Source organism: Enoplosus armatus, chromosome 3 (genome assembly GCF_043641665.1).
Source record: "Enoplosus armatus isolate fEnoArm2 chromosome 3, fEnoArm2.hap1, whole genome shotgun sequence".
NCBI lineage: Eukaryota > Metazoa > Chordata > Actinopteri > Centrarchiformes > Enoplosidae > Enoplosus > Enoplosus armatus.
In genome coordinates this window covers 14145550-14167260 of record NC_092182.1, presented here as the reverse complement: position 1 = coordinate 14167260, position 21711 = coordinate 14145550, and the positions used below count along the sequence as shown (strand labels likewise).

The 21711-nt window shown below is 41.0% G+C and overlaps 5 protein-coding genes across 6 annotated transcripts; 3 read left to right on the top strand and 2 right to left on the bottom strand.

The window, feature by feature from the left end:
• Positions 1-56: 56 nt before the first annotated feature.
• On the top strand, positions 57-1032 carry LOC139282760 (cytokine-inducible SH2-containing protein-like). The gene is made up of 2 exons (XM_070902629.1): positions 57-195; positions 422-1032. The coding sequence occupies exons 1-2, from the start codon at positions 57-59 to the stop codon at positions 919-921; spliced, it is 639 nt and encodes a 212-aa protein (XP_070758730.1). The 3' UTR covers positions 922-1032.
• A 2239-nt stretch (positions 1033-3271) lies between these two features.
• On the top strand, positions 3272-7063 carry LOC139283140 (transforming protein RhoA). Its single transcript, XM_070903099.1, has 5 exons — positions 3272-3359; positions 4360-4517; positions 5445-5565; positions 6086-6216; positions 6301-7063. The coding sequence occupies exons 2-5, from the start codon at positions 4362-4364 to the stop codon at positions 6472-6474; spliced, it is 582 nt and encodes a 193-aa protein (XP_070759200.1). The 5' UTR covers positions 3272-3359; positions 4360-4361; the 3' UTR covers positions 6475-7063.
• Positions 7064-7609: 546 nt separating this feature from the next.
• LOC139282830 (transmembrane protein 43) lies at positions 7610-12823 on the bottom strand. Of its 2 annotated transcripts, none has more exons than XM_070902720.1 (12): positions 12728-12823; positions 12041-12187; positions 11806-11940; positions 10994-11088; positions 10827-10876; positions 10669-10738; positions 10491-10561; positions 10258-10385; positions 10091-10165; positions 9036-9137; positions 8760-8877; positions 7610-8661 (listed from the first exon to the last, which is right to left on the bottom strand). In XM_070902720.1, exons 1-12 carry the CDS (start codon positions 12743-12745, stop codon positions 8459-8461), a joined length of 1212 nt encoding a protein of 403 aa, XP_070758821.1. In that variant the 5' UTR covers positions 12746-12823; the 3' UTR covers positions 7610-8458. The 2 variants fall into 2 exon arrangements, with proteins under 2 accessions (XP_070758821.1, XP_070758822.1); XM_070902721.1 differs by having other exon boundaries at positions 8760-8874.
• A 1105-nt stretch (positions 12824-13928) lies between these two features.
• Positions 13929-16816, top strand: LOC139282516 (rab GDP dissociation inhibitor beta). The gene is made up of 11 exons (XM_070902272.1): positions 13929-13970; positions 14468-14575; positions 14687-14783; positions 14881-15015; positions 15111-15309; positions 15409-15540; positions 15757-15856; positions 15965-16136; positions 16277-16421; positions 16505-16559; positions 16670-16816. The coding sequence occupies exons 1-11, from the start codon at positions 13929-13931 to the stop codon at positions 16814-16816; spliced, it is 1332 nt and encodes a 443-aa protein (XP_070758373.1).
• Positions 16817-17807: 991 nt separating this feature from the next.
• On the bottom strand, positions 17808-21062 carry ndufaf3 (NADH:ubiquinone oxidoreductase complex assembly factor). Its single transcript, XM_070903223.1, has 5 exons — positions 20954-21062; positions 19396-19591; positions 19100-19166; positions 18668-18768; positions 17808-18491 (listed from the first exon to the last, which is right to left on the bottom strand). Exons 1-5 carry the CDS (start codon positions 21040-21042, stop codon positions 18384-18386), a joined length of 561 nt encoding a protein of 186 aa, XP_070759324.1. The 5' UTR covers positions 21043-21062; the 3' UTR covers positions 17808-18383.
• Positions 21063-21711: the final 649 nt, after the last annotated feature.

Here is a 21711-nt window from a genome sequence, read left to right as displayed (position 1 = left end):
GTATTATTTTGTTGATGCTCCAACATGTTTGTCAGCAGGACTGCTGTCAGTCAGAAATGGTTGCCCGGGCAGTGACAGTTTTACATCATGAGGAGCGAGGAGGTTCATGCTGCCCACATCCCTCTCCTCCACCCTGGGACCCAGCAAAGGACCTACGCTGCATCACCACCACCTTCCAGTATCTACAGACCTCAGGTACACCAGCAGTCTCATTTTGACTTCACATTTTATTTCATTATAATAAAACATCTGTTTGTTTTGAGCCCATCTCATATAAATAGTAGTTATTTGATATGGTAGACATTTAGAAATTAAACCTACCCCCAACACTTCCTGTAACACCATTTGTATATTCCCCAAAACTACATTCACATAAAAATAAAAATAAAAACTGATATCCAAACCATCTGTCTGGTCACAGGCTGGTACTGGGGTTCCATCTCAGCGAGTGAAGCTCGGGAAGCTCTCCTAAAAAAGCCTGAAGGCACGTTTCTGATGCGGGACAGCAGTCATCCTCAGTACATGCTGGCCCTGTCGGTGAAGACCCGCTGTGGACCCACCAGTGTACGCATAGAGTACAGCAGGGGCTCTTTCTGGCTGGACTCCATTTCCCCCGTCCTGCCTCACCTACAGTCCTTCCCAGATGTTCTCAGCCTCATACAGCACTACACAGGCTCAGGCCACACAGGCCAGACATCTGATGACATCCACCCCAAAACACAGCCTGACCCTGACAAGCATACAGCGAAGGACAGCGGTGTGCCTCTGAAGCTGATGCACCCCCTGCACAAACCAGAGGCCTTCCCTTCTTTGCAGCACCTGACGCGCCTCACCATCAACAGACGCACAAACTGCCCCAAGCAGCTGCCACTCCCAAAGCCTCTGCTGCACTACCTGCAGGACTACCCTTTCCACATATGAGGGTCTCTTTCCCTCTGGTAAAGGACACAGAGAGAGGAGCATGGGTCAGGATCACACTCCATCAACACACACTGTGAATCTGGGACAGTTTGACACCCCAGGCAACAGAGAACGGCCCAGAGGGAGGATACTGAAATGTTTTGAGTACAATAAACATCAGTGTCACCTCACTGCTTGTGAATGAGCTCAGTCTCACTGCAGTGCCACTGATGTTTTCCACAATTATATTTTTTATATGTCTGTTTCAGCTACTGTAAATGAACTTTATTTGCACCAGTAAGAAGAGAGTCATACTGTGTTTTTTTGCATGTTTTAGATCAGTGGTCCTACTTGTTTTTCCACAAGACAGTCCAAACGCATCAACAACAAATCAGTGAAAAAAGAAGCAGCTGCTGTTTGCTATGTTGTTCCAGCAGAGATAACATCAGAAATTATTTTCATCCTAGGATCTCTGTTTCTTTCTGCTTTGAAGCTCATTGTGCGGGCGCTAGAGGACCTGCAGGTTTGCAAAGAGTGTTGAACAAAGCAACGTTTATTCACTCCTCCTGAAATCAATGAACCTGATGAACTGCGGCTGAGCCAACAGTTATCTTATGTGACACTTGCAACTTTTGGGCACCATTATGGTCATCACAAAATCTCTTAAACGTGTCTTTTCATCCTATTTTTTTATTTTATTTTTATTATTTTTTTTATTGTGGCTATCTTGAAACAGCATGTATTTTGATCACTGTTCCCCGCTGGGTGTAATGACTCTCTTCTTCTTTCTGCATGTCTGGGTTTTATTGTTCAAATCCAATCACAGTATAATTGAGGGCCAGAGGTGGTTGACAAGTCATTTTAAAAGATATGATAAAAGACAGGGTACACTGTGTGTATTTTGTATTTCTTTCATGTGCTGAATCCTTTTCTTAAATCAGACATCTTCCATTTGAAGAGGTAAAACACACCCTGTCCTTTCAAAATCATTACCAGCATGAACATCAAAGGCTGTTTGTGGAAGGCTGTTGTTAGCTATTAAAGGACATCTGTTTACAAACTAATTTTGTTCTCAGAAGAGGATCATACATGCGTGTGGATTTCAGAGAAATAAACCTCAGAAATGATTAGTCTTTTTTTCAGCGTTGAATGACTAGCCACTTGAACATGCAGATGAATGTGAGGTATTAGTATTACTGTTTTCATGGAAACAGGTTTCCACGAGGTGGAACTGAGCAGTGCTGAGAAAGCCTCTTATCAGGATTAGAGTAAGAGCTGCAGTTATTAATACACATGCTGCACCAACTGAGAGGAGACTATCTCTCCCTGTGCTGCCTCCACCTCAAACCTACCAATCTGAAATGTTTAAATAATCCCCGCCCCCATATTTAAAAATGATCAGCATCATCAACACTTCTCTCATTACAATCTCTATCAGGATCATAAAAGCACAGACGTTTCCGACCTGCAGTCAACATCAACTAACAACTAGCAACTAACAGACGGCATGATGTATGTGTAATTACAGCCTCATGCAGATTTAATGCAGCATTAAACTAAATGCATTTGTCAATTTTGTACTGCACACAGTACAGTGGGAGAAGTACTCACTTTACTTAATGCAAAAGTAGCAATACAACAATGTAAATCAGCAAACTGCACTTAAAGTATTAAACATAAAAGTACTCATAATGCAATTGTGCCTTTCAGAGTGTTATATTATTGTTATACATGTTATATTGTTTGATTATAATTATGGATGCATCAATGTGTAGACAGCATTTTAATGTGTCTGAGGTGGAGCTTATCTTAACTTCCTTACATACATTTTGTTTATTGCTAGGTAGTGTAATCTATAACACATTGCAACAAATTTTAAAAGCTCAGTATTTTCTTAAACTCTGAATAAGAAAAGTATCGACAGTGTACCACTTAAATAAATATAGTGGAGTCAAAAATGTAGGGGGTAGATGTATAAAGTAGCATAAAATGGAAATACTCAAGTTAAGTACAAGTGTCTCACTGAGCTGGATTACCAGCTGGCCAAAGTGGGCATCTGCCCCAGGGATCAGACCTGTAGGGGCCACTACAGTACAACATGAAACCATGGTGGGCCCTGCAGGTCCTGTCTCGGAAATGTGCTTGATGATGACAGCATCATGCTTTATTACTTGATCTTGAGAGAATACATTTTTAAGACCTTCATTATTATAGATATGATACAGGCCTTTTCACAGACAACAATAATAAAATAAAATAAATCATCACAATAATAATGTATCACATATATAAAGTGTAATGTTGAATGTTTGTATAGTAGTGTATTGTTATCCTCTCCCCACCCCCTCACTTCCCTCCTGTTAATCCTCCAGCAGCAGCAGCGCAGTCAGGGAGCAGCGACGGAGGCCAACAAAGCACTACTTGGAAATCAATTGGATAGATTTTAAACCAATCACTAGGTAAGCATGTGCTATTTACAAGCAAAGTAGAGTTTCAGTATCTTTCTGTATGTTTTATTGCTAATAGTAGCGTTATATATACCCATATTTTCTTCCGATATTTTGCTTACGCTAGCCAGCTAGCTAACGGTCCGATGAAGTCGCATTGACTTCCGTTATGCTAAGCTAAGCCTGGGTAGCTAGCTAGCTGTACCGGTTTGTGACTCGAACGAAAAGGCGAGGTTCGGGTCAGTGGTTAAAAGGGAACCACAAACACTGCTATGGCATTACATGCGTTATATCATAAATATCGCCCATGTATCATGTATCATGCATCACATTTGAATAATACCATAAAGATGTAAACTTAACGCATTAGCTACATATCCGGCGGACGCTAGCTGGTTAGCTACAGTAGCTAGCAAGTCTTTTGTAAACAGAATCTTCTAGCTAACTAAAATCTAGGTCAGCCTACGCTGCAATGATTCCCAATTATATGTTGGTACCAGCTATCTGCACGGTAATGTTTGGGTTAGTTTGGTCAGTGCTCTAATGGTGATGTGCGACTAACGTGTAAACGGAATAATTTGCCGAGCTTGACGCCGGGATGGGTCAGAAACTGTGGAGCGGAAATGTATCATCATGGAAGAGGGTCCCTAGTCTGACTTCAATTTCAACATAACTTACATTTTCAACATAAGAGGTGTGGGCTCTCAACTTTTTATGCTGTTCACGTGTCTTTCCTTGTATTAAACCTATGGTATCGTTGACTGGCTGAACAGCCGTGATGTTGATGTGGCCACAGAGAGCTAAATAGTTAGCCTCGGGTGTTGGTTTCAGACGGGTTTGGCGTTGTGTCAACACAGCTGAAGGTGACTGGCTGCACATCTTTTCTCACAGGCGTAAGTTAGTGTTAGTAGTTGCACAATGCCCGAATGCAATAAAACGCCCCCCTCCCTGTTGTTACAGATAAAGTGTTCACATGTCGTAACCTTTGCTGTTTTCTGTCCCTTGTCTGCAGCTATGGCAGCAATCAGGAAAAAGCTGGTCATAGTGGGAGATGGAGCCTGTGGAAAGACCTGCCTGCTCATTGTGTTCAGTAAGGACCAGTTTCCAGAGGTCTACGTGCCCACAGTGTTTGAGAACTACGTTGCTGACATTGAAGTCGATAGCAAACAGGTGCGAATCATTTTGTTCTCTTCACATTTCAGACCAGAATCTGCATTATGCAACTTGTCATCTGATTGTAACAACAGCTGAATGTTGTATTCGCTTTTCACTCCCTCTCACCAACACTGCTACAGGTTGTATGTGGTTCAGTGTGTTAATATGAATATGGCAGTTAACTTCTTGAGTGTGTGGACTGATGAAAGGCTTGCTGAGGATATGAGTATTTAATATTAGTCATAAAAACAGCTCCTACACAAGTTAAGTTCTTTGGTGTGTGTTTTAAAGAAAATCTAAATATGTTTGAATCACACAAATTAATATGCTCTGCTTTCTCTGGCTGAAATCACTCCTAGTCTCCTACTTAGAATATATTACAGTTTACTTACTGTCCACTATTTTATTTCTGTCCAAGTGTGGAACTAATGCACTATGTAGAGCCTTTAGCAATTTCACAATGCAATGCGTCTTTTATAGATGTAGAAACTACATGGCAGTGATTATGCAAAATTTTCATAAGTGTCCAAAATCTCATTTTACTGCTCACTATACAGTAAACTACAGTGTGTTATTTCTCTAAATCATTAACACTTAACTTTAATCCATAACAACGTTCAAATGTATGATTTTGCCAAGATTTTATCAAAATATAAATCCTGATTATCTTGGTCTTTGTTTAAAAAATGTAGCATAGACAGTGATTTCTAAGAGCAGCATCGAGAGAACACAGGGTCTTGGCTAAAGTAATTATATCTATGTTAAGTTGTTTCAATTGAAATGGTTAATCAGGGATGTGGTTTTTATGCGCACCAAATCAGCACTACATGAGTATTTCTGAATACAAGATATTTGTTTGTATGCTCTCATTAGGTCACTGTAATGTCACATGGAACATGGTTGGGCTTCATGTGGTTGATAACTTGTAAACTCTTGCGGCAGGTCGAGTTAGCGCTCTGGGATACAGCAGGTCAAGAAGACTATGACAGACTGCGCCCGCTCTCCTATCCAGACACTGATGTCATTCTCATGTGCTTCTCCATCGACAGCCCTGACAGTCTCGGTAAGTGGAAACAGAGAGCCGACAGTGTATGTTAATGTTTGCGGTACATTTTTCTCTTCAGCGAAGTTTTTCCAAAAGGGTGATTTTTAGGGAGCCCAAAGGAAAAACACAGATCATATGTAGTTTCAATTAACTGGTATCTTGTTGAGTAAATAGGAGGGAAGTTGACAGACCAGTTTGAGATTTAAAAATAGCTCAAATAATGTCATGTTAAGAACCAGCCAACAGTTAAACAGGCACATCTGTTGGACACGGGGAAGCATTTTATCACTCCTCCTCTGGTGATTGTATCACACCATGTGTCTGTTCTTTGCTGCACGCGCACACACACACACACACACTTATCAAGGCATTTCTGGAATTATGACATTTGTGAGGAACCTGTTCAACATCAAGAAATTTCTCTAAGATAACAGTCATTTTCTGCTCTGTTTGAGTCATCTCACTGACATGTACCTGTCTCTGTAGCTGTTCCTGTGTCTCTGTTCTGACTGATGGTGTTCATTTTCCCCTTATTTAGAGAACATTCCTGAGAAGTGGACTCCTGAGGTGAAACACTTCTGCCCCAATGTTCCCATTATACTAGTGGGAAATAAAAAGGACCTGCGTAACGATGAGCACACCCGGAGGGAGCTTGCCAAAATGAAACAGGTAATTTCAAAACACACAGAAACACAAACAGTCTCCTAGTGATGAGTGCCTGTTTCCTAAAACGTCTCCTGACCTTTTCTTTAGGAACCTGTGAAACCAGAAGATGGACGGGACATGGCTAACCGGATCGGTGCCTTTGGATACATGGAGTGCTCTGCGAAAACAAAGGATGGTGTGAGGGAAGTGTTCGAGATGGCCACCAGGGCTGCACTACAGGCCAGGCGGGGAAAGAAGAGCAGTAAATGTGTCCTACTGTAAATGGGGGCACGAGGACTGCTTCCTACGGGGGGGAGAAGAAGAAGAAGAAGAAGAAGAAGAAGGTGCATTAGGTCAAACCTACCCCCCAAACACACCCACACAAAAGACTGTTCTCCCCAGTTTTTACTAAAGGTGTAATGCTTTTACTTTTTTTGTCTTAAGCAAAAGTAGTCAGGTTCTGTCAGTATTCAATTTTGAGGTTATGGAAAATACTTTTTTGTACTTTAACATGAGTAAATTTGCCATAATGAAACCTCCTTTATCAACATGTACTATGTAATCAAAGAGGTCAGCCAGGGGACCTGTTGTGTCATACCTGCCAACTACAGTTAAGTGCTTAAGCCCTGCCTGCTGATCTGAGGAATGTTTCCACAGCCAACTAGGGTGAAGTACCTGTACACTGTGACCCATAGTCCTTTAATTATTTCAACAAATGCACACATGAAGTCGAAATTTGTTTGTGTGCTTCAGATACAAATCCTATGTGCATTATGATCACATGCACAACATGAGACTGGAAACTCATTTTGTTAAAACGCAAATGGAAACTTAGTGTTTTGTGTAATAAATTACTTTGTAAGAATCTTGATCATTTGTATCACTTGCTTGAATGACACCCAGTGAGTTATGGTCCTGTTGGATACGGAATAAACATTTTAAGCAGGGTTTAGGGGCAAAATGTTTCCAAGCATCAAACCTTTTCAGCATGCACAGCCATCAATCGTTGTGCATTTGCAAGTCACTATGCATTTCAGAGTTGGGATCAGACACTGCAAGTTCAAGGGCACTCAGAAGATATGATGGGCATTATAGATGAATACAAGCCGTTCTTTGGTTGTTATGTCATTAATGCAGCCTGACAGATACGGGACTTTTGAGGCTGATGTCTTTATTTGAAAGTTCAGATAAAGACATCAGTTGATCTAAAATGCTTGTTTTTTGACAGAGCTAGAAACTTCACAGTTGAAAAACAAACTTGTCAGTGCTCTCTGGTGGACAAATGTAATGGTGACATGGTTATAGTTACTAGCTGGTATGTACACCACTCTCTCTTCTCTGATATCAGCTTGTCGGCCATCTTGATTTACACCCTGATTGGAAACATGAGCCAGAAGTCATTAAGGTCTGAAGTTGATACTCAAAAAGTGCTTTATTTAACATACATTGCATACAAACTAGACAACAAAATTGCAGATGCCCAGTTCTTTTGTATTTTACCAAGGTTGGTCTTTTTGTCCAGACAAAGACTTTTGAAAAAGCACTGACATTCATCATTATCCAAATGAAAAACATTTTATCACCTCAAGTTTGTGAATTTCTGAAAAAATCCCGGATGATATGAGCAACGTTATATTTTGAAAATGCAACACAATGTTCCCCCAAGTGTTTCAGATAAGGAGTAAATACATGATATATGAAGATGACTTATGTTTTACATGAGGTACTCAGTTGCCAGTTTATTTAGGTACACCTAGTACCTAATAAACTGACATCTGAGTCTATGTTTTGTGGAGGGGGCAACACGTCTTTGGCAGGTTACATTTACAGTAAAAATGAAACTGCAATCTTATGTTGCAACAAAATATCAAGATGAAAAAGGGTTCCCCGCACATCTCCCAGCAACAAAATACCACATGAAAACACAGTGAGGCTTATGGGCGGATGAACTTTTGAAAGGCCACATCTGATAACATTTGAGGCAACAACAGCTTCCGCTTGTGTGATGTGTGAATTCTTTTTATCCATAAATATATTTCCAGGGTGATGAAGTGATGCCCACTGTGAATTTGTAAACCTATTATTGCACCTATTGGAACAAAAACACACTTTTTAACATAAAATGTCTGTTTTACCCAAGAAAGCAAGTCCAATGCGGTCCATGACCCTGCTGTGGAAAAACCAGCTGCACAATACTGTCTCACACCTCTGATGGACGGCTACAGCCAGGCATCAGAAACTGTTGTGATAATCATCACTTCACTAGTCACTCGTTCTTCTTCTCTGGAAGTCGTGAGCGGGCGAGAAACACCGGCAGCAGAGCCAGAGCTCCCAGAGCCGCAGCCACTAATGGTCTGTAAAAAAGCCAGCCTACTGCGATGGTGAGAAGAGACAGAGAGCAGGAGACGCACAAGGCGAATATCTTCAGCCCCACGGACACGAGCTCTCTGAGGATAGGAACCCAGTCCACTGCAGGCACACAACAGAGGGGAGCATGAACAAGATGCAGGGGGGTAAAGAAATCCATGTATTTTGTGGATGTATGGCAGCAGTGAGTGTTTGTTTACCCAATGTGTAGATGATGCGCATGGTCAGCTGAATACTGAGGAACATGAGGGCCCAGCCTGCAGCCCTGAGTCCCCATGTCTTCATGCTGTTGTACTGGTGTTCTTTCATAAAAACCTCCTACAGACAACAATAGAATTGCATCAGCTACCAGAACCAAGTGGACAATATGTGTTATGTAGACACACATGGGTGTGAATATCACATACATACAAATTAAATTGAACTGACAAAAAACAACCGCTGTGTCCAAGCAGTGACATAAGATCCACACTGACCTCTGCAGAGAGCTCCTCCAGGTACAGGATCTCCAGAGTGTCTCCTGCCCTGGTTTTAAAAGGCATCAGCTGCTCCCCTCTCTGCATGGCCACAACACTGACCTGAAAAACAGTTTGTGATTTTACCAGCGTCTGAAGAGGAAGATCACCATCTAAGCTGAGACAGCACATGCACTGGAGAAACTGATAGTTTCAATTAGGGCTGAAACAATTAATCAATCCTTAATCAACTATTTTGATCATCAATGAACCATTTAAGTAATTTTTCAAGCAAAAATTCCAAACATTCCCTGGTCCCAGCTTCTCAAATGTGAGGATATGCCACTTTTCTTTATCTCATGTTATAATAAACTGAACATCTTTGGGTTTTGGACTGTTGGTCGGACAAAACAAGCAATCTGAAGACGTCTCATTGGGTTGAAAGAAATTGTGATTTTTCACAATTTTATGACTTCTTACCCAATGGCATACTGCATACTAATTGTATTTCGTATATACTATATACTAATATTTATAGTGTACTGTTTTTGCAGTTAGTAAGAGATCAACATGCTTACCAGTTTATATAGAAACTGATATAATACTGACCAAACAATTAACTGTGAAAATAATCAGCAGATTAATTGATAATGAAAATAATTGCTAGTTGTAGCCGTAGTTTCAATATTCCAAAACTCAATACTATCATTAAAACTAGGACTGCAACTCATGATTATTTTCATTATTGATTCTTTTTTGATTCAATCATTTAGTCTATAAAGTGTTAGAAAGTGACCTTTAAAGGTTCCCAGAGCCCAAAGAGATAATTCCCAAACACATTCAATATATATTATATATGATCCTCTGATTTGAGCAGCTCGAACTAGAGAATGTTTGATAAATGTCTTAAACAATTCATTGATTATTATTTATAATAATACAAATATTTACTTATTGAGTGTGATAAATAACAAGATAAAGATATAGGCCACAGTGGGAATGCATAAAGTCAGTGATCCTCTGATATGTCATGATGAGTGAGATGAATATTGGAACGGGTCGTCTGCAGCACTCACAGTTTGAGGCGGGCCGAGGCGAGACGTCTCGCCGCTCAGTCCAGCGAAGGAGAATCTCACACGCACATCCCCGACCTTGTGAAAAAAAGACAAATCAAAACTGATACATAATCCATCAGCGGTCCAAAGTTTATGTGTCTGGGAGAAGTTCACAACATGGTGCTCACCTCCGGTCTCCGTGGGTTTTGAGTGTGATAGAAATAATCGTCATCAATGCTGAGAAAAGGGTCCAAGTTAACGGCAGTGAGATCCCTCAAACTCAGCGTCTCGAAGTCATTTACCTGCTCCACCAGGCCTGAGGAGGCAGTCAGCTGATGAATTATGAGTCAAACAAGTCTAAAGAGTGTGACGTACAATATAGCATCTGTTTCATTTCTGCATGAAGCGTGTTTACAGATACCTTTAGACAGAGTGAAAGGTCCAACTCTGACTTCAGGAGCCACCACTGTGACGCTCTCAACCGCCATGGCACTATGATTCAAAGATTAAATTAAAGATCAGCTGCGCACGAACACACAAAAATGTTGTTTCTAATGCCACAAAATATAACACAATAATCTCAACAAACGTTAGAGTACCTTGGGTTCTGGTGACCGATTTCCTTGTCAAAGTTACGACTGTTGATCAACTCTGATTTCCACTCGGTGTCTAAAGAAAAGGAATCAAAACCGTTCACACGAGCACGTCATGTTGTTACCAAATACTAATAATAAGAGTCTTAATAAAAACAACTCACTGTAGGTGTACGTCGTCTCTGTTTTGGTCTCACCGTCCTCTTGGTAGTCCCTGAAATTAGTCGCACAGCAACAAACTCACTTCAGGCTGATAACGCTCCGTCTTCCAGCCAACATTTTTACACCTGACCCCACCCTGAACGTTGAGATATGCAGACAGCAGACTCACTTGCTCTCCCGGTACTCCACCCACTGATACATCTCCACCTGCCTCTTCAGCTTGACTGCCTGTACCACCACTCTGTAGTTGGGATCATGCAGGGGCTACACAGACACAGGTGATTCATTTTAACTAATTACTTTTCATTCCTTTCTAATTGATTTTTGAATTAGCATTTCTTTCTACTGTTTACGACTCTACTAAGGTAAAAGAAGAGGGAGCACTAGTTGATTTCCTTTTTGTGTCTTTACACATGTAAAGACTTTTTAAAATAAAAAATATGATTTCATTCTTACAAGTACAGCACATTAATTGCATTAAGCACACACTTTTTAAAAACTATGTCCAAAGCAGAGAGTGTCCACTCTGAAATCCCACATACACAAGTTCCCATTCCTGTCCCCTCTCCTGTTTTGTTTGTAAGTATTATTGTATTGTATTGATCTCTTGTCTCCTAAGAAACTTCGATCCATATAAAGGTTTGTTTAATGCACACACAGGTGGGATTTGTTGTTTTTGACGTCTTATATCATCCGCAAGAGAGATAGACAAAAAAGAACAACAACGCTCCACAAGCTTTAAAGTCAATAAAAAAACAAAAGCATGGACTTCTGGAGGATAAGGTGTTAAACAGTAAAGAACTTGTTGAAGGATCAGTTGTACATAAATAATAAACTTACATTTTTGCAAAATGCTGATTCTGATCCCAGTTGTTTGCTTGACAATTTATAATGGTGGCATTGTTAATAACGTGTGATTGGAGAGAGTAGTTTGACACAACAGAGAGTTCAAACTGAAAACAATAATCACGCACAGTCTACCTGTGAGGTGCGCAGCTGTGCCGACAGATGAACTAAACGGTTGTCGTTCTGCAGGTCGAGGCTGGAGAAAGGCCCCAACGACACAACCTGAGAAAGACCCTCATCCAGGGAAGATGCTGTTTGCAGAGCCCGTCCCTGAACGCAGAGACAGTCCCATTAACATGCAACATAACACAACTATTTTAGTAGTATGCCTTGTAGCTTTGATGTGATATACTGTGTGCATGTTTCGTACCTCATTGGTGAAGAGAACATAAAATGAGAGGAAAAAAAGTCCGACACCAACAACTGTTCCTCCTGCAGTTTCACTTAATCGCTCCAGGAATCCCGGGTTGGACTGAACAGATACACGCTTGTGTTGGTTTGGGTCTTTACCTGAAAACTGAGACAAACATGCAAGAACAACAAAAAGGTTGAATGAAGTGAGGTCACCTTCTTTATTTATTTACGTGCCTTTCAGACAGATTCATTTTATCAGATAGATTTTTTACAACTGGGCTGGTGAAAATACCAAGCTGAGGTTAGTCACCAGCTGTGTATCAGTTCAGTTTAGGCGTGAAGTGACACGCCTCCTCTTTTGTCCTGTGCTAAGTTTACTTCATAACCTCATTTACACGTTTCAACGAACAAAAAGCTGTCAGTAAACTGTGCCGACTTGTTGTTACATGCCATTCACAGTACTCAAGGATATTCAACAATGTCGGGTACTAACGTTACATGGTCATAAAGAATAAACTAGCGACAGTTAGCGTTTGTTAGTTTAAGTTATAGCTATTCTAACGATAACGTACATACAACTGAAGCCGGGAAAAGGCGGCAGTTAAGGTGCTAACGTTGTGGTAACGTTAATTGCATACTGAAATCCGCAAACGGATATTGTTTACTATGTTAAAAACCAAAGCACTTTAACTGAACCACTTACGGTCTGTGCTGAAGACATTTCTCTGACTTGTTCAACTCCACAGTCAAACAGCAAAGTTGGAGACTACGAAGATGCCAGCGACAGGAAGCGGACACATCAACGACAGGGGACACATCACAGAGGTCGCTTCTAACTCAATATGGTGTAGACCGGAACTCATCCGGGTAGGCGGAATACGTGCTGAATATGAAGTCTATTTCCACCTGCGCCGCTCGAGTGCCCCGGCGTATTAAACAAGCGCAACCCCAGAAAGACGTTAAACGACCCGGACATCTTCTTCTCAAGGCATGATGGGTAACTGAGTTCTTGTAGCAGGTCAGCGTCAGAAGAGCGGGGGGGGGGGGGGGGGGGGGTTCTCCAGTTTTGGCCGGTCATGCGTCATTTTATCATCAAGACGAAGACAAATGTGAGATCTTTTAAAAAATGTAATGATCTAAGCAAGACTTCATACAAATGTGAAACATTTCTGACAACACAAACGCATATTTTAATTGCCATGTTTCAGATGTCTATGAGTTGTTAGCAGTTCCACCAAAAAGACATTCCCCCCTGAACGTCTCACTTTGTTTCATTTCGATGACTGTTTGAGGACCAGGGAGGTAAAATTACCCATTATTTTACAAAAAAAGCGCAGATTAAAGTCCAAACAACTTTTTTTGTGTAGCAAATTTTCTTATAATAAATATATCAGTCTTATGGGACATTTTACTGCAGAACTAGTACTTTTACTTTTGATTTACTTTATTTTGCTGATAATGTTTGTGCGCTTTTACTTAAGTAGAATTTTGAATGAAGGATCTGAATACCTCCTCCACCACTGATGACACCAGCTTCATTTAATACCTCAATCTGCAGTGACTGGGAAACCCCAAGTCTTATAGCCAATCTCTCTCTCTCTCTCTCTCTCTCTCTCTATCTATCTATCTCTCTCTCACACACACACACACACACACACACACACACACACACACACACACACACAAGCATAGATGTGCCAGTCTTAAGAGGATTATTGCAAAGGGGAACACGAAGCAATTACTGTCACTTATCATCATCATACCTGTGCCTCTATCTGTATACATATATGCACATGCCCACACACACACCTCACACACACACACACACACACACATTCATAATACTGCAACAGGCTACACTCAGGAAAAGCACTCAGTGAGAAACAAGTGGAGAGACTGTAAGGATGCAGGAATATGATATTATTGTGCTTGGAACTGGACTCAAGGTAAGAAAACTTGTGTTTATTATAAAATAAGTCGCCTACTGAATGAGGCACATGAGGATGATTTACAAACGTCTATCAGTTTCCAGAGTGTTGCACTTACTGTATGTCCACTCAGCCTCTTAAGAACACAGTAATTGGTATCTATAGCTACAAAGAGCTTAAGCCCCATTAACTAATCAAGGTGTATTTTGTTGTGGAGTCTTTAGTGCACGTAGAAAGATGTGAATTGTATTCAGGGTATGTTTGTTAATTTAAATGCAGAGATACAATTTTCTGCAATCAGTACAACTGATGTCACCAATTTATTCACATCACTGGTACCTAAATTTTATTCGCATGTGCCAAGAAATGAATAACCCCTCAGAATAATCGTAACAAAACATTTTTTACTAATGTTCCCTAAACTATTCTTACTCCTGAATGGTGGTTGAGTTTGTTCTAGAGTAAAACATTTTTACTGATTATTCACATGCAGACCTTCAATCCCCCTGTCTCAGGAATGTGTCCTCTCTGGTTTAATGTCTCAAAGTGGGAAAAAGGTCCTTCACCTTGACAAGAATCCTTACTATGGAGGTGAGAGTGCATCCATTTCTCCCCTTGAGGAGGTGAGTTCACTCAAACGCCACACAAGCAGACATGCATGTCCTCCATTTCACAAAGCTGCTGCATTGCTGATTTGTGGTGTTAATTATTGTAATGATTTTGTACATTTACAGCTGTACAAGAAGTTTAAGGTTCCAGGTCCTGCCAAGTCTTTGGGCCGTGGAAAAGAGTGGAACATTGATCTTATCCCCAAATTCTTTCTTGCCAATGGTGAGAGCCTAGTGCCATTCATCTAGACTTGTGATTTGTTTGCAGTATTTATAGTCATAAGTCATATTCTGTACCCTGTGCTGTGTCTTTGCATTAGGTCAGCTGGTGAAAATCTTGGTGCACACTGACGTTACTCGGTATCTGGACTTCAAACTTGTTGAAGGCAGCTATGTTTACAAAGCAGGCAAAGTGCACAAAGTCCCCGGCACAGAGGAGGATGCCCATGCTTCAGGTGAGCAACAAAGTTGTTGCCAATTTTCCAGAATTTTCTTAGCATTTGTATTTAAACTTAATTCAATAATGTTCAATAAAACATGTATGTTTCAGATCTGATGGGCATGTTTGACAAGAGAAGGTTCAGGAAGCTGCTGCTCTTTGCCCTGAACTTTGACGTGCGAAACCCTCGGACCTACCAGGACGTGGATCCCAACAAAACGACCACACGGGACCTGTTCTGCCGCTTTGACCTGGGACAAGATGTCATGGAGTTCACAGGTCACGCCATAGCCTTACACGGCAGTGAGAGGTCAGTCACAGGAACTTACAAAAAAAAGAAATTGTGACAGTTAATCCTTTAAGTTAAAACCTAACTGGTCTCCTGTTCTGCCTCCTGGGGACCCTGTAGTTACCTGGACCAGCCGTGTTTGGAAACCATCAGACGGATCAGGCTGTACGCTGAGTCTCTGTCCCGCCACAACACCAGTCCGTACCTCTACCCCGTGTACGGGCTGGGAGAACTACCACAGGGATTTGCCAGGTTACAAAATAATGACTCAGATTTCTCCCTGAATACTTAAAAGAAAACAGATATCATGATAAATATCAATGTCAGAAGATGGCCTTCTAGATCTAGTAATAGTTCTTCTTTCACTATCACTCAGTTGTGTTAAATGTCCATGGATACAGTCAGAGAATGGAATCACTATGAATCATGTTGTGTTCACATTATCCAACCTGCTTCTGTGTGTTTCAGACTGAGTGCAGAGTACGGAGGGACTTTCCTGTTGAACAGAGCAGTGGATGAGATTGTGATGGACAACGGCAGAGTGACAGCTGTGAAATCTGAGGGGAAGGCAAGTGTCTTCACGTGGAGGAAGGGTAGAGAAGTTGCAAAGACGTTGGGATGTTTGGAGGAAATATTTCAGTAGCTCAGTGATTTTGTTTTTCTGTCTCTTGAGCAGCTGTTCCACTGTAAACAGCTCATCTGCGACCCCAGCTACGTTCCTAATCGAGTGAGGAAAGTGGGGCGTGTAATAAGAGTCATCTGTTTATTAAATCATCCGGTTAAAAACACCCACGAGGCCAGCTCCTGTCAAATCATCATCCCTCAAACACAACTCAACAGGAAATCAGGTACATGTTGTAGTCAACACATTCTTTATAAATTATATATATTCTACTGCCATAAATCATTTTGGTTGAATTTTGTTTACGAAAAGTTGATCACACTGACTTATAACTCATAGGAAATCCCTTCTCTTTTGTCCATGCAGACATTTACATATCTGTAGTGTCCTACGCCCACAATGTGGCCTCAGACGGGGTCTACATCGCCACTGTGAGCACGACTGCAGAAACCAGCAACCCGGAGAAAGAAGTCCAGCCAGGCCTGGAGCTTCTGGAGCCCATCATGCAGAAGTTAGTTTCATTATTATGTTTGTAAAATTACATTTTAAACAACACTGAATTGATGTTATTTCCTGTCACCACCTTGAATCTAGATTTGTGTCAGTCAACAACCTGCTGGTTCCCAATGAAGATGGAAAGAAGAGTCAGGTAACAAGGAGAATCCTCCCAAAGATTTTCTGCTCAAACATATAAAAATAAAATAAAATAAAATAAAATGTGGTCGGTCAGATCAGATTTCTCTCCTCTGTCTTCACTAGATTTTTGTGTCCCGTTCATATGATGCAACAAACCACTTTGAGAATGAGTGTGAGGACATCACAGACATGTATCACCGGATCACAGGAGCAGAGCTCTGCTTCGGTGGATCGCAGAGACACACGTCTCACAACTCTGATGATGACTGAGGAAGGCCTTCAGCATTAGGACCAAATAATTCAACAGCTGGGAGGCCATAATGACATAATGGATGTCACTACTGCACAGCTGTTAAGCAGAGGGTGTCCTGTAGCATGTAGAGTGAATTTTGAGTGTATTACATAAATGTTGGGTGTCTTTTTTTTTTAATTTGTCTGCTTTAATTTCTCCCTTTTGTGAAGTTCTGTAAAAAATGATGTTGCTGAGTAAAACATCTTTGTCGTTTGTCAATCCTTCCCAAGTTCCATTCTTCTGCATTTGTAATGTTTTTGTATGAAACAAGGTAATACAACTGTTTTGCTACACATTTTTAGGTTTTATTGTTTACACCACCAAAGTAAAATCCTGAACACACTGGCTTTTATGACGATCAAAATGACTGAAATTATGGCTAGATGATGAACAGAGATTCATGTTCAATATTCAATATGTCTCTTAGCTGCTTACATAATTCCAGTCAACTTTGCCTTTTAACTCGTCAATGTAATTAACTCTTAAGTAACTGAATGTGTCACTTCTACAAACTGGCAAAGATGACTTATCTGGAGCCAGTTTGATTGGAAATGTTCTTGATTTTTTTTTTTTCTTTAAGCACCAATCAGTGCCACAACTTCTCAGCAGCAGCAGGTGAAAGTAATCACGCAGCGTCCTGCATGTGAGCGACGGGGATTTAAACATTCAGACCAACGCTGGGCATGTGGCACAGAGGCAGATGATTAGAGATGATGTGCAGAGGATTTGTGGATTCTCTTATCTATGGAGCTTATGTGTGAGAAGGACAAAGCCACAGAATTATGTCGTGTGCTGCACACAGGCAGCTTGTTTGGTGGCAGCGCTGGTGGAGGCAGAGAACGGACAGACGCACAGAGTAAAGAGGCTTAACCAAATGAAGGACAGGCACCACCGACACCTCGGGCAGATGGGTGGAACATATTCATACACAAAGAATATTTTTTTTACACACAGATCCATTTAATCTGCTGCACAGACGATAGCAACGCTTCTTTGTGTCTTTAAAAACAACAAATATTCCATGTAGGTGTTACTATACATTTATGTTCTGCATGAAAACACATTAAATTCACAACACTTGAGTAATTTGCTGCGCATAAAGATTTTAAATATATATATTTCATACACATAGAACACAAGAATACTGTTATACTTTATTACAGTCTAATCCTCATCATGGGTGTCCTCACTTCACTCACCAGAGCACTTGTACACACTCAAGCACACTCACACTCACTTCTACAGCTACATTTCAAAGCAACTGTGAGAACATTTGAACTCTGGCATGAAGAAACAAATGCTGACGGCCTGAAATGGTGTCAGAAAACCCAACATCAGCCCCCTGCTCAGATCACTGGGTGACGATGGCTGCTTTTAACAACTTAATCTCCAAAAATAACTTCAGAGCTGGATGTCACTGAGTTTGTTCCTTTGGAAGCTTTGTGCAGAAGTAGAATAACCATCCCACAGACCTGAGATCTTTCTTAAACCTCTGACCTCCATCTGCAGAAATCAGTCCTTTAGCTTCTGTTGACATCACGACACTTATTCCTGCATTACTTCCAGTGCCGTGCTGATGGGAGGAGGGATCAGACCAGCAGCCGCCACTCTTCGCTCACTAGTCAGGAAGTTGAAGGTTGCACAAGCATTTGGCTGCAAAACAGCAGAGATTAAAAAGAAAGACAGAAATTAGGGGCAGCTCAATTAGTTTTAAAATGTTGTTGGTCAGACAGTCAGTAAGTCTTCCTGTCTTTGTTACACTACGTCCTTCATGCTATCAGGAAGAGCATTATGCACTTTACTACACTGAGACACCGGGCAAACTTTACCGTGTCTTGCACCTCCACAGCGATGCCTTTACGCTTGAGTAGAGCTAGCACTGAGGGGTTAATTCGTTCAAGCCTTGCGCCCGTGCCCAGCACAAGAATCTCTGATAAAACGACAAGAAAATAAGTCAAATGATGTGCATCAGGAAATGTTTTCAGTTAAATACACCATATATATACCATATATAAACCTAGTGACGAGATCCAGAAAAAACCTGAACGACTGCATGGAAAAACATAATGAAAGCAGTTGCTTCCATACAGGACACAAAGGGTCGCTGAATGACTGAATGGTGTTCATCCCTCCAGTGGAGTTCAGAGACTTAGAGGATCTATACGAAGAAGCTATGAAGCTATTCTGGTGGCCACACCATGTTGGTTTTTCTTTTAATTTGTCACCCATCTGTATGTCAGTGTGCTTTTATTCTTTTTTACCTATCCTTGGTTCAAGCATGTGGAAAAGTGAGACACTTTCTTCTGTGATGTCTTTATAACTGCCAACCTGCAGAGAGAGAGAGAGAGAGAGAGAGAGAGAGAGAGAGAGAGAGAGAGAGAGAGAGAGAGAGAGAGAGAGAGAGATTAAAAACAATGAAAAAAAAACACAAAGATATTTGTTTAAATTAAACCCAAAGCAGTACATGACACAACAATTAATTTCCCCCCGGGGATCAATAAAGTTTTTCTGATTCTGAAACGACGAGCTGTGAGGGTAGTTTGGATATTGATCTCACATTCCACTGGAGGATAGCAGGAGGCAGCACAGCACAGGGCCCAAACACCTTGTTGCCGTCAATGTTGAATCCTTGGGAACTGTAGGTGTGGATCATGATCCCACTGCCCGGCTCCTTCTGCATGACGGACACCGTGGTACGCTGGTACATTTCATCATCACTGGGACCTAATCTATGTGCACGAGACAGAAACGGACTGGAACAAAAGACAGGTACACTACGTTAGAACCAATTCCATGTTAAGTACACAAGACTGGTTTTGCTCTTGTATTTATTGTGAGTATTAATATAGAGTGCTTGTGGCCTAAAAAAACTGTGAGCATGAAATGTCTCTGTAATGATGTATTATGACAGCTCTTGTCTCTCTACATTCTCCTTCACTCTACATTTCACAAAAAAACAGGCTGCACTGCAGAACTGTTGCCATATGGCCCAGTTTAAAAGCCAAAAATCTAATGCCAAGCCACTGACAGCCAAAAGCTTTAGGCCTGTTTCTGCAGAAAAGAGGCAGCCGAGAAACAAACTGCTTGTCTGCAGCATATTTTCGCCTGTTCTCACACTTTTTCTTCCTGACTGTTACAAAAATCGAAGCAAGTTCAGCAATCTTTTGTTTTTGAGACATGAAGCACTGCAATCTCTAGTCAACTGCGGTCTCGCCAGCTGGTATTTAAAGCAGCACAGCAGAAGACTCATGAGGTGACCTGACCTGAAGACAGCGTGAAGGTAACGGTCGACTCCACCAGGTGGAGCCAGAGATGCTGTCTGATGGGCAAAATAGCTTAGAGCTTGTTCCTTATGGGAGTCATGGAGTTATAATGGAGTTTAAGGAGATATCAGGGCATATATTTCCATACATTTTCAATTAATAGAATTAGCACACTGTTCTTTGGTCCCAAGTTCGTTCTTTATTCACTGTTGCCGAGCAATGTTTCAACCATTCAGATCTTCATCAGGCACAAAACAGCACTGACAAACATCACATTACATTTACATATCTCACAAAAAAACAAGTATATTTAATCTGCAACAGGCGACCCACCTGAAAAGCCATTGGCTAAATCCCAAGGCAACCATATATGCGTCTTCAAAACAATTAAGTAGCCATCAATCACAGGCGTCAACGTTTAAAGTGTAAAACAATATGATAAACAGTCAGACTTAACCCCAAAGAAAAAGAAAAAATAACAAACAAATATTGTGATTAATCGATAATGAAAATAATGATTACATGCATTACATTAGCTCCAGCCCTCATGCAGTTCCAACTGTACTAATGACCGAACAGGACCCCTCAGTCAGAAGAAGAGTTTGTACCTTCCTTTCTGGGAATAAATCTGTACAAAATAGGGCTCAATATTGCCTCTGTTGAATAACTTGTAGTCAAGCATTTGAAACTCTTGTGATAGCGCAGGTATTTCATAACAATAATGTCCTCGTCTCCCAGGCTCCACACAGAGAGGAGGAAAGTCAAAACAAGGGACAGTTGTATAAGCGACCACACTGAGTTCGGGTCTTCTCTTTAAATGAACAACGAGCCTTAAATGAAAAACCACAGTACCTTGAGAAAGCGGGTGCTGCCCTGGAGTAGAACAGAAACCCGTGTGTTGATCTCTGAAGAAGGAATCTGGCACACACCGCAATGACCATGTTGACGGACTGCAAGCAACCGGCGACTGACAGGGGGGACAGGATTCTGTGTAACACCAGCCGCTCGTTTCCGGTGTTGTGTAACGCAAAATCGAGCCGTTTTTATTTCAAGTTTTAAAAGCTTTGTAAGGTGGTCGTTTTATGTTAAATTGTTTTATTTGATTTATTTTTACATTTGTACTCCTCTTAGACATGTGTATTATATCGTGTTAAGCAAAAAACAACAAAATGCTATATCTGATATCACCAGCTAAATGCTAAACTACTAGAGCAACTGGTGCCCTTGCTAACACAGCTAATGTGTCTCATTCTCTTGCCCAAACTGTAATTACTGTTAGCTGTGAGCCCCCACATATTGAGTCAACCTACAACATTCATTTAAGTGTGTTTGTTTCTTTAAGTTAATTTGCACATTCTGGAAAGGTTGTTTCTCAGAGGTCCACCTGATTGTTCCAAATATTTCTCTTAAAGAGGTGAAATTTGGATTCAGAGCAAGAGCAACTGATTTTGGCAAATGTATATATATTTTCCTGTGTGTTTGCACCGTTTACAGATGCTGTGTATAATAAATGCAATAGGACTGAATGAGCTTCCATACAATAAAATGCATTATATAATTCATAATAATGTCCATGTCATCAGAATGAACTGTGTATAGTTGATCAGTGT

Coding starts and splice junctions, on each gene's coding strand:
- LOC139282760 (XM_070902629.1), top strand. CDS start 57: ATGGTTGCCCGGGCAGTGACAGTTTTACATCATGAGGAGCGAGGAGGT. Junction 196..421: donor CCAGTATCTACAGACCTCAG/GTACACCAGCAG, acceptor GTCTGGTCACAG/GCTGGTACTGGGGTTCCATC.
- LOC139283140 (XM_070903099.1), top strand. CDS start 4,362: ATGGCAGCAATCAGGAAAAAGCTGGTCATAGTGGGAGATGGAGCCTGT. Junction 5,566..6,085: donor CGACAGCCCTGACAGTCTCG/GTAAGTGGAAAC, acceptor CCCCTTATTTAG/AGAACATTCCTGAGAAGTGG. Junction 6,217..6,300: donor AGCTTGCCAAAATGAAACAG/GTAATTTCAAAA, acceptor CCTTTTCTTTAG/GAACCTGTGAAACCAGAAGA.
- LOC139282830 (XM_070902720.1), bottom strand. Junction 10,877..10,993: donor GTGGAGTACCGGGAGAGCAA/GTGAGTCTGCTG, acceptor GACTAATTTCAG/GGACTACCAAGAGGACGGTG. Junction 8,662..8,759: donor GCGCATCATCTACACATTGG/GTAAACAAACAC, acceptor GTGTGCCTGCAG/TGGACTGGGTTCCTATCCTC.
- LOC139282516 (XM_070902272.1), top strand. CDS start 13,929: ATGCAGGAATATGATATTATTGTGCTTGGAACTGGACTCAAG. Junction 14,576..14,686: donor CCATTTCTCCCCTTGAGGAG/GTGAGTTCACTC, acceptor GTACATTTACAG/CTGTACAAGAAGTTTAAGGT. Junction 15,857..15,964: donor CTGTGAAATCTGAGGGGAAG/GCAAGTGTCTTC, acceptor TCTCTTGAGCAG/CTGTTCCACTGTAAACAGCT.
- ndufaf3 (XM_070903223.1), bottom strand. CDS start 21,042: ATGGTCATTGCGGTGTGTGCCAGATTCCTTCTTCAGAGATCAACACAC. Junction 19,592..20,953: donor GCAGCACCCGCTTTCTCAAG/GTACTGTGGTTT, acceptor CTTTTGTTCCAG/TCCGTTTCTGTCTCGTGCAC. Junction 18,492..18,667: donor CTGTGGAGGTGCAAGACACG/GTAAAGTTTGCC, acceptor GCTGTTTTGCAG/CCAAATGCTTGTGCAACCTT.